At 42.7% G+C, this 11,607-nt stretch overlaps 1 protein-coding gene across 15 annotated transcripts in view; it reads right to left on the reverse strand.

The window, feature by feature from the left end:
* Positions 1-2,709: 2,709 nt before the first annotated feature.
* dab2ipb (DAB2 interacting protein b) overlaps positions 2,710-11,607 on the reverse strand; it is a 174,523-nt gene continuing 165,625 nt past the window's right edge. For 10 of the 15 annotated variants that reach the window (XM_030435603.1, XM_030435599.1, XM_030435605.1 and 7 more), the window contains 3 exons: positions 7,767-7,969; positions 7,585-7,672; positions 2,710-6,788 (listed from right to left, as the gene is read on the reverse strand). In XM_030435603.1, the coding sequence (XP_030291463.1) occupies positions 6,621-6,788; positions 7,585-7,672; positions 7,767-7,969 (459 nt within the window). In that variant the 3' untranslated portion in view covers positions 2,710-6,620. The remainder of the gene's footprint in view (positions 6,789-7,584; positions 7,673-7,766; positions 7,970-11,607) is intronic. The other 5 variants (XM_030435602.1, XM_030435601.1, XM_030435600.1 and 2 more) reach the window with 1 other exon arrangement.

The raw sequence follows: 11,607 nt of genomic DNA on the forward strand, positions 1-11,607 counted from the left end.
AATGCGATTGCCGATAAAATAAATGAGGTAAAAATGTGAAAAATAAATCTAAAAAATCTAAATCTACAGAATTTTTTGCCCACTTGGTTTCAGAAAAAGCATCTATTTAAAAAAAAAAAAAAGAATTACATTTGGTTTCATAAGAAAAAGTTTCTCCTTTAAAAAAGTGTAAAAAAAACTTTTAAACTTTTTTTTTTTTTTGTTCTCTTCTGAATGTTTTTGGAAATTCTGCTGAATTTTATTCCTAAGAAAAGTTTCTCCTGAAATTATTTTCCTTTTCACTTGTTTCCATTCTCAACTGTAAAAAATGTTTTCTCCTGAAAGAAAATAAGTAAGTATAAAATAAATTCTCCATGACATGTTTTCTGAGGCGGTTTCACTTATTCATGGATTTTTTTTTCTCCTGTTACTATTTTAAACCAAAATAATAAAAAAAAGAGAAACTGAATTTTTACAGAAATTCTACTGAATTCTTACAGAATTGTTTTCAGTTTCACAAGAAAAAAGTTTCTCCATTTCACTCGGTTTCATCCATGTGTGATAAATGTTTATTTTTAAACAAAAATAATGAAAAGTTCTACTGAATTCTTTCAGAGATTCAGGTGGTCGAGTGGCGTCCCGTGTACCGAGGCGTTGTCTTCGCTGCAGCCGCCGTGGGTTCGAGTCCCTGCCTGTTCCTGCGTGTTTCCTGTCATCTCTTAAAGCTGTTCTGTCAATAAAGCGATATAAAGGTTCTCATAATAACTTCTCAGAAACATTTAGCAGATGCTTTTGTCCAAAGCAACTTTAAAATTCATGCTCATCAGGAGCAGTTCGGGGTTTAGTATCTTGCTCTAGGACACTTCGACACGCAGCTGGGATTCGAACCAGCAACCTTCTGATCACTAGACGACCTGCTCTCCCTCCTGAGCTGCAGCCCGACGGAATTTTGTTGGGAGATTCTCATTTTCAAAAAACGCCCACTGCTAAAAGTTTCTCCTGAAATTGTTTCTCCTTTCGATCAGTTTCATTCATGTGTAAAAAATGTTTATTTCTAAACGTAAAAAAAAGTTTAAATTCTACTGAAATTTTTCCGGAAATAATATATATAAAAAAAGTTTTACAAAAATAAGTTTCTCCTGAATTTCTTTTTCACTGGTTTCATACTTGTCTGTAAAAAAAAAAAAAAAATGTTTTTTTTTATCCTGAAAGAAAATACATAAATATGAAAATAAATTATTCTGTAGTGGTTTATTTTTTTATTTTAGTTTTTTTTAAATTCCATTCGGTTTTCTCACTTGCGTCTACATTTTTGTGATACAGCATCTTTCCCACTCAGTTCATTCAGATACATTCTCAACAAATAAAATCAAAACATTTGACTAAAAAATTGTCCTGAAAAATAAAAATATTTTTCTCCTGAATTTCTTTATTCCTTTTGTTTATTAAGTTAAGGACGTTAAAAAGATTCACCTGGCAAAACTTTTTTCCCCTCCAGCTTTCAAATCATAAACACACGAGAGGAAACATTTTAGATCCGACTTAGAAAATGAAGCACCAGGAAAAAAAAAGGTAAAAAACAAAACAAACTAACAAAATTAGTTCTTAAAAACGTTTCGTGCCCTTTTAAAGTAGAAATCTTCACTGTAGCTCCAAAACTAAAAAGCGAACGACCCGTCTGATGTTTCACAAGATCAGCTGCTCATCAGCGTGGGATCATTTCTTAACCTTTTATTTTGGAGATGGAATTAAAAGTCATCTCCATCTCACCATCAACAAGTGGTTTCTGATACGCAGCCGCGTCTGCCAGCGTGAATCACGTGTGGGAGTCTTGGAGAGCGGCGAGACGATTGGCTTGTTCTCACGAGTCCGATGTCCTGAACGCCTCCTTCTCTCCCCGGAGGAGATATAAACCTCACAGGGAGCAATTAACGCCACTGAAGCTTTCCTTTAATATACATGTAATGAGGATGTGCTGTTAATGAGGTCCACTCTCCTCATTCGATCACACACTCTGAAATAATAATAATAATATATTAAAGATTTAATGCCGCGTCTCTTCTGGGTTTCTTGGAAACAAATCGTGTGGGATGTTTCTTTTAAATATGCCCATCAGCTCAACTTACAGCTACATTTTCCCACAACATCCTCGCCATTTTTTGTTGTCGGGCCATTTCAGGTTCCTCCGAACGCACCGTGGGGAATAACAATCAGGCGGTATGTAGGTCAGGCTTCGCTGAGGAGCAGAAACGGCTCAAACCCGGTCTGTCACATCCCTCCATCACACCCTCCGCTCCGCCTTTGGACCTCGAGTGGGAGCATATGTTCTCTCTCGCCGCTCGTCATCTATCTAGGCCTGCTCTGAGTATTTAATGAACATGTGATTCATCTTCGCACGCGCTCAAATTAAGCCTCATCTACATTTCATCATAACAAAAAAGCGTCACGGAGAACAATGTGAAGCGACAAACACACACAGGAGGACGAGAGGTTTTTTTTTAAAATAGCTAAATAAAACTTTAATAGGTCTAGTTGCAAATGTACATAAATTGCACAGCCACATTTTGTCAACACAAGTTCCTCTGTACATTATTGTTTTGTCACTGTCGTCAAAGGAAGCAGAATCCAGCAAATACTTTATACTTTCAACATACTTACAAAAGTATTTTCTACAAGATAATAGAAAACATACAACATCTTTTTTACTTTATTTATAGCTTTATATTTTTGATTGATCTTTTGTCGGACTGGCTGAACTGTGAGGAGCGAGCTCACGGTTCTCTGGCTCGTAATAGAACTGAGGTGGGAACATGGATGGGGTAAATGAACTCAGCTGGTAAGTCGAATTAGAAACGTTAGAGTGCATCTTGTAGTTTGAATTTTTAGATGTACTGAGGCGGCTTCACCTCAGCTAACTTTTATTATCGTCCACTGCAGTTTAAAGCAAGACTGTGTCGCTTTTTGTTGAACAACGGTCACTCCAAAATGCTAATCTAATGGTTTTTTTTTTGCTCGATGCTGCACCGTAGTTCACAATTTAGCTTAACTTAGCATTTAGCTAAATGCTAAGCTATCATAACAATAACAAAATTGTTGGAGAATCATAGACTGAGTGAACTGATTCAGTGATAGCTATATCTTAAATTCGCTAACCAAAAGCTAATGTTAGCATCAAAACCCCACTGTTTTAGCTAGTGTAAATGCTAAAATATAGCATACCACTTAGCTAAACAGTAGTTTAGCATTTAGCTAGACATCAAGTCAGTGAAAAGGCTCACTTATGAGCCTTACAGTAAACAGGAAGATGTATCTAAACATTAGCTAACCTTGGCTAACAAAAGCTAGTCATCATAACAGACTGGGTAAGGCATTAGCATCAAAATGTCCGACTCTTTTAGCTAGTGTAAATGCTAAACAGTAGTTTACCATTTAGCTTAACAGTAGTTTAGCATTTAGCTCGTCATAACGTTGGTGAAATAATCAGTACTGAGCCTTACAAAAATATATCTCAATATAGCTAAACCTGGCCACCAAAATGCTAAGCTATCGTAGCTGAAGTGGAAGAGAATCACAAAGTCAATTACCTTTTCATTGACTTTAGATGAGCTAAACTTAGCTCATCTAAACTTAGCCGCCAAGTAACGCTAATGTAAGCACCTAAATGATCATGTAACACTCAAATGTCCAACTCTTAGCTTGCGTAAACCGTTGGCTAGTTTACCATTTAGCTAAAATGCTACACTAATGTAACAACAGCAAACTTTACATAAAATTGGCGAACGTCAGCTAGCATTAGCCACCACAACAGATGACATTACGGCTGTAAATTAGCAGTAAAACGTCTGAATGTCGACATAGTCTTGCTTTAGTTTCTGCAGTCTGAACGTCTGGAAGGATACAATGAAGAGGAAAGGCCTATTTTTCAGATTTCTTTGCGACCAGAGGATTCCTCCGTTTGAGGTTATTCCTTTTATACTCAAATAGGAAAAAAAGCTGAATAATTCTGTTTATCCGATATAACAATTTGAGAATGAGCTATAGCTTAAAAAATCCCTTTCTCTTCAGGTTTTTGAACTTTGCCACAATTTTTTTTAAACACCTCAAACAGGCGCTGTGCTAAAAAGATAAAAAGTAAAAAAGAAGCTAATTATAAACACCAACCACTGAACGCAAAAAAAAAAAAAAAAAAAAAAAAAAGTGCAAAGAGCTCGACTGATGAGAAATACAGGATTGTGCTTGTGAATCTCATCGACACTGGACTCAGCTTGGCCCCGAGAAAACCAAGGAGGCGTCCTCCGCCGCTCGCCCACGAGTCCAACTCCTCCTTCTTCAGCTTTTTTTTTTTTTTTTGGCTAGTGATATTAACACTCTAAAATACAAAAAAAACAATAGCTTTTTTTTCTTTTTTAACAGGGAGAACACTGACAGGTTAATTTAATCGTATAGTTCTACCCGATGAGGACAGATGACCGACTGAGCTATTCTGTATTTACAATATCCATAATGATACAGCAGAGTTTGAGCACGAGATACATTTACAAAAAGCTCTGTTAACATTAGGTAAAAATAGTGTGAGCATTTTATTTACACGTTCCCAGGCAAGTCCAGCCTCTTGATACACTCAGTTATCGTATATATTCACTGTATATATCTGCAGCAAAAGCCGATCATCATCATCACCATCATCATCATCATCATCATCGTCGTCGTCATCATCGCCTTCCAGGTTGGCAACAAAAACAAAACAAAAAATGGTGACACTGACGCTACAGTCGGCTCCGGAGACGCGAGGATGAAGCATGCAGAGCCTCGCGCTCGGATGTACGCAGTCTGTTACAGGTAAGAAGGAAAAAAAAAAATACAAAAATATACAAAATACAGAAGCCGAGGTGGTGTGGAGCGATGAGAGCGATGCCAGGAGAGAGATGAAGAAGGACCAAACTCCTCCCCACCGTGTTAAGACCGACTGCCGGCTAGCATCTTCACATTCAGAAGAAGAAGAAGAAGGAAGAAGGGATGAAGGGGGGCGAGTAAGAAAAAGAGAGGAGGGGGGAGATGAAGCCACTAGGATTAAAAACAGAGTCACAGTTTGGATGCAGCATACTTCATTACCACTGACGGACAAAGCAGTTAAAGAGAGAAAACGTCGTAACGTAAAAGGAGAATCCGTCGTTACAACGGCTCGCCAGTCCAGTGTTTAGTATGAGCGAGTGCGTCTTTAAAAAGAAAACAAAAAAAATAACACGCGTCTTTCAAGAGCTCCTGTGCTGCCGGAGCGAGGAGACCACACGGAGGGTCACGAACCGGAATCTATAAAATCTGAGGAGCGAGAATGACGAGCACCAGGAAGAAGAAAAAGAAGAGTCGGATCAACTCGACTCGTGCGAGAAGGGGGGGCGGAGCTTCGTGGAGGTTTGATTTTGAGGCGCCGTGTGCCGACCGCCGCTCCGCGTGGTCTCCTCGTTCTCCTCCTCCTCCTCGTTCTCCTCCGGGAGCTCCAGAAGCAAAAAAGCTACACACTTACAGTCGTTCATCGTCGAGAGAAGAAAAATAAAACTACATCTGACTCCTAAATAAAGGGCTGCTTCTTTTTCTTTCTTTAATATATATTTGAGGTTATCAAATATAGATATAGATATGTGTGTATACTCTATAGAAGAACAAAGAAAATGCATACATCTATATTAAACTTCATTAATATAGCATCACATAGAATTCATTTAGGTTTTAGTGTTCATGATACATGTCGACGTGTGTACAACTTTGTTTTTGTATCCTTTACAAATCCACAGTAGAAGTTGTGCCTTTGTTTCTTTTCTTTTTTTGCAGAGATAGAGGAGGGAGGGAGCTGTGGGGTAAAGTCGAGGTGTGTTCCTTTACTTAAGGCGTTTTTAATGTACCAATAGCTTCTCACAAAGTGCACTATGTAGGGATGGCGGGAGGGGAGGGGAGGGGAGGGGAGGTCCGCTCAGGAACACACCCGAGGAGTAGACGAGGGGCGTAAAGACGATTTGTTCTGGACTAAAAATATCTGTTTCTCTTTTTTTTGTTTTGTCATGTTGAGCTCCTATTTGGTTCTTTATAAATGACTTTTTAAATAAAGCACTAGAAAGTTTAGATACGAGGTGATCGTCCTCGACTCGGGTCCACTCGGTCGATCGAGAGGAGAGGAAGATAAAAGGGAGAGAGAGAGAGAGAGAGAGAGAGAGGAGGAAGAGGAGGGTTTGGTTGGGGTGACCGTGTCATGGCGGTCGTCACTGTGTGTGGTTATATAGTGGTTCGTCCCGGGCTGAGGCGGGTCTTGGATTATCCCGGCGTCTGCGTCGGACTGATGGACAGCTTTCTGAGTTTCATATGTACAAGCCCCGCCTCCTCTGGCCGTCTGGTGATCCCTCCGTCACCGCCGAAGCCCCGCCTCTTCCGGCTGATGACCTCACTCCTTACATCAACGTCCGAAAAATAATGTCCTCCAGGATTTTTCGCTTTTCAAAATAAAAACACACGTGCGCACCCTCGCAGTCTTTCAAACCGGCATGCATCCACGCATGCACGTACTGTCGACGTCCTCGCATCCGAATATCTGTACACACACACACGCACACACACGCTCGCAGGCACTCGAGCGCTCGCCGTCCGTCCGCCTAACAGTTGCTGCTGTTCCTGAACTCTCCGTTCTCGGTGATCTGCAGTTTGGTGGGGTTGGTGGGCGAGATGCCGTTGCGGGTCTGCATGCTGTAGCGCTCCTTCAGCTGCGTCAGGGCGCTCATCAGACGGGCGTTGGCGGCGTCCAGCGACGCGATACGCTTCTCCTGCACACACACACACATAAATCCAGTTAGAGGAACATCTGTATCAGCTGTACACTCTAAAAAGTGGTGCTGATGTTTATAAACTCATGAGAAACGGTCTACAAACGTTTTACAGTGAAATAACCATCACCAGAAGTTTAATCAACTCTTTTATTAACTCTGTTGGGCTTCCTGTTGGCCGAGCGGAGACGACTTACTGCCGCGTGTTTGTTTGCGGCTGCAGAGCGTCATCACTGAAGGCGTGAGGCAGATTAATCACCTGTGCGTGTCTGCGTTTGTGTAAATGTCATGTTGTAACGTCGCCTCGCTCCACATTGTGTTGTTAGAAATCACTTTGACATTAATCTTGAGCGTTTTTGTGTGTCTTGCATGAAAATAATGTACAGAAGGAAAATGGTTCTGTGACAAACACTCCGGCGGTGTTTAATCCTCGCCGGCACACAAACACTCTCTGCTTAATTTATAATTATATTCCAATCAACGCTGGGAATCCGTCGCAGCTCCACAGCGACACGTATTTGTTTCATGTGAATAAAAACCGGACCGCAGAGGAGCCACATGTTGACAGAACAGCAGATAAGACGTTTGTAAATGTGCGTCTTCGTAAGGGAGCGAGTGGGAGGGCGGCGAGGGATTCTGCTCAGCCGTTCAGGCCTGTCAGCGCCGCGGCTAAGACGGCTATGAATTAAACATCTTGTATTCCGGCGACCCTTTGTTTCTCGCGAGCGGCGACACGTACACTTTACGACGCGCTCTGACAGGAAGTATCTACAGGAGCCGTCAGACGAGGACTGACCTGTGCGTCGATGATCTTCTGTTTGGAGTCCACCACTGCCTGCATGTCTGAGTGATCCTTCTTCAGCTCCTCCTCCACCGACATTAACCTGGAGGAAAGAAAAAGACACATGTGAGTTAAACCGCACGTGAAAAGCTTCATGTTGACTCCTTCATGTTGACGCTGGCTCGTCGTCTTCCTACCTGCTGATGATGCCCTTCATCTGCAGGTCCTTGTCGTCCTGCTGTCGGCGCAGGCGCTCCTCCGACTCCTCCAGCCGGGCCTGGTACTCCATCAGCACCTTCTGGGCCTGCTCGTCCTGACCCTTCAGCCGGGCCTCGTACTCCTCCAGCTTCTGCACCGACGCCCGCAGCTTCTCCTGCAGCACGGCGATCTCCTGCTGGTACTGAACAAAGAAAGAAGCGAGAGGGGATCAGAGTTTTTTTCTCGCCGTCGTCGTCGTTATCGCCGTGATTATCATCGTCATCGTCATCATCAACCCTATCAGCAGGGGCCCCCCTTCTTCATTAACATGAATGACGAGAACAAAAAAAGGAAATCTCTCAATCAGGCCGGAGATTATGTTGTACCTAGCCATGATTTCTGTCTGGAGAAAGCGAGAGAGACTGCCTCACTCAGAGAATTACTCGCTTCATTTAAAAAGCCGTTTTGTCAGTGTTGCACTCTTCGCACTGAACCTGCACAGCTGCCCTGCAAAACCGTCTCACTAATCTTTTAGAAAATCCAAAAAACTTCCACAGTCGGGACCTCTGGTTTGACTTCCAAACCAGTGACCTGCTGCGAGGTTAAACTGGCAAAAAAAATCAGAGAGTGTGTAAAAAAAAAAAAAAGAAAAAAGGAAGTTTAGGATCGATAAAGACAACGAGGAGGTGAGGAGGGAGGGATGCAGACCAGTGGAGTCGAGGCTGTGAAATAAGCCCCGAAAATCTCTCCCTGACCTCTCGCCAGACCTTCGGGGAGGCTTTTGAAAGAGTTTACTTCAGGCGAAGGCGAACGGAGGAATCAAATCTCTTCTGGATAAACAAGAAACCACAGTTTCTTACAGCTGTGAGGGAGACGCTGCGGTCAGTCAGCGTGTCAAAGTACAGACGAGGACACAAGATTAAGAGCCTACAGCGAAAACCCAGGAGCTCTGTGAGGCTGCAGAATGCTAACTGCAGAATGCTAACTGCAGAATGCTAACAGCAGAATGCTAACTGCAGCTAACGTTATCCGTCCTCATGTGGACACGAACGTCTGCGCGGAATTTCATAGCGATCAGTCCAATAGTTGTTGAGATTGATCGGTCTGGATAACACTGATGTAATCGATAGTATTCTTTAGGAAAGAATTCCACATCGACAAGTGTATCTTTGTTTTTACATCCGAACATCACTCGGCTAATTTTCATCAGCGTAGCTAATCGAGAACACTGAAACTATCAGAGCGTATCAATAATCCGATGCTGCTCGGGTCGTTTATATCTTTCCTCGTCGTGCTTTAAATATCTCCACGCGTCACTCTGGGACTTTTTTCCCATCATCCCCTTCCCCTCTTCCCAGGAGAGACCGGCGACCTCAAATAGATTCATCTTATCGGCTCTCCCTGCTCCTCTCTCCATCTCTAATATCCGTCTGCTCTTGACACTCGATCCCCTGAGAGTCAGTGACATCTACTGTATCTGTAACTGACTCCAAGTCAGATAATACATCCACTCTGTCCCCGTGATGTCTTCTTTCCCAATCGGTAGGCAAAAGAAATGGCGGACTGTGGGCAAAACACATCTGGCCATTTGACAAGAATTCTCCCTTTTGTAGCTCACATTTAAACAATTTCAGATACAGGGCTCCTTTAAAACCCAGATAAAAATAACTCCATCGCATCTGATCCTGTGTCAGCGCCTCAGACAGGAAACGAGACATGTGAACCACCAAAAACTGTTAAAAACCCTCCACAGGTCAGTGTTTTGGCTCCACAAACATCGGCTCCCCTGCGAACAGATCTGGCCCGCGGTTTAACCTCGCGTCCGACCCCTGCCTCTGCACTCTCCGCTCTCGCCTTCATCCACTCCGTCTATCTGAAAACAACGGGACGAAGGTCAAAATCCAACAGCTGTAAAAGCTTTCAATGTTTTCTCTCTCAAAAACAAAGCGAAGGATAAACTGAATTAATCAGACTCTCTCTTCTCTCTTTAAATTTAACCGCCGCGTTGAAACCTCAGAATGAATCTCACGCCGACGCGTTCGATGGACTATTTATTTTTGAGACGCTGCATCCTCTCGGTGTTGTACCTTGTTAGCGTTCCTTTTGAGTGGCTGCGTTTGAAATTCAATTAACTGGAAGGACGCAATCAACACATCTGAATATTAACGACGCAGAAGCGCGACACAAAAGGAGAGTTGGTGGTTTGAACAGATGCATCTCTGCACCTGTTGTCCTGATTTGACATCTGACGATCGTTCACGGCAGAATTACATTTTCCTAAACCGGACCGACGTTCAACTCTTTCACAGGACACGGCTGAATCCAAATGGAAGTCGGGGCAAGAAGGATTGTGGGTAAATGTATGAAAAAAAAACAATACATTAAAACTGCTGAAATGAGTGTTTGCACTTCTTGTTCTCTGGTCTTGAAAGTTTGTTTTTCAAAGGACAAACGCACAACCTCATTTGTTATAGATCACTGAGTATATACAGCACATGCAAATGGTATGAAAGCTTAAAATGGCAACTGTAGGGGCTCGTATTGTTAAGTCTGTACGGGTCATTAGCTGCAGCCTGTGTCTAAGCTGCTGTGGAAAGATGTACTGTTCTCCAATCCTTCTCTCGCCGCCCGCTCTGCTATTTTAAGGTGGCTGCGGCTTCTTTGTTAAGACTGAAGTTATTGCCTTCTTTGGTTTGCTCTCCCTCGCCCGGGCTGCTGGCTTCCATAAACTATACGCTATGTTAGGATGACAGGTTTTGTATTCATTACGGATGAAAAAAAAATATAAATAAATAAAAAAGAAATGAGGAAAGAATGTGGCAGCCAATCAAAGCAGGGAAGCGAAGCTGAGGGTGAGCTGTGAGTTGTAAAGGTTGCTGTGAAGGGAAGCGAGAGAACGTAGGCAGCGGAGGAAGCGGCGCTCTGTCTCCGTCTTTCACATGAGATGCAAACGCACACACGCAGCAACACGTCTGTGTGGATGTACTGTGCATACACACACACACACACACACACACACACACACACACACACACACACACACACACACCGGGGCTATTAGGTTTCATTCCAAAGACGGTGAGAAAGAGGGAGGTGTGTGTGTGTGTGTGTGTGTGGAGTTTTTAGAGGTGGAGGGACGAGGAAGGTTTAAACTGCGACACTGACTGAAGTCTCATCGCAGGATAAATATCTAGAAGTTATTCTTCGTTTCTACACGGAGTTCTGATACCTGAATCTGAAAATCTGCCAACACGGATACGATGCAGCGGACTTAGAAGGCAGCTGTGTTGCTCTTCCCGTGTTTCAAGACTAAAAATCTCCAAACTAACGACATGTTGAGTTAGCCAGCTGTTGCTAACTCACTCAGATACGGACGATCTCATCTAACGTTAGAATGATTCATGGTCACCTGTCACCTGTCCAACTTATACTCAAAATAAAACAGGGAGCAACATGTAACCAGAGTGACCGCTAACTGCTGCTAGTCAGCTAAGATAGAGGTGCAGCTAGTGGTGCAGACTAGGAGCTGAAAGCTGTGGATTGGTGCTAGCTGGTTAGCATGCTAGCTTCAGTAAATAAATATATATATAAGTCAAATCTGTTATTTCTTTACACTCTGTTGACATGTTTTAGTTTTTTTGCTAAGATTCTTACATACTGCACCTTTACAATTACTATTATCCATAAAGAAAAGCTAAAACTATGTAATCTGTGTCGGTATGTTCATCAGTGATCTCAATCTGATGTCAGACGTGTGAGTGACGTCTGTATCGGAACTCGATCGGATCTGTCCTCACTTTCGTTAATTGCCAGTCAGAAAAATAAACTGCAATTTCTTGA

This window comes from Sparus aurata, chromosome 12 (genome assembly GCF_900880675.1).
Source record: "Sparus aurata chromosome 12, fSpaAur1.1, whole genome shotgun sequence".
Lineage (NCBI taxonomy): Eukaryota > Metazoa > Chordata > Actinopteri > Spariformes > Sparidae > Sparus > Sparus aurata.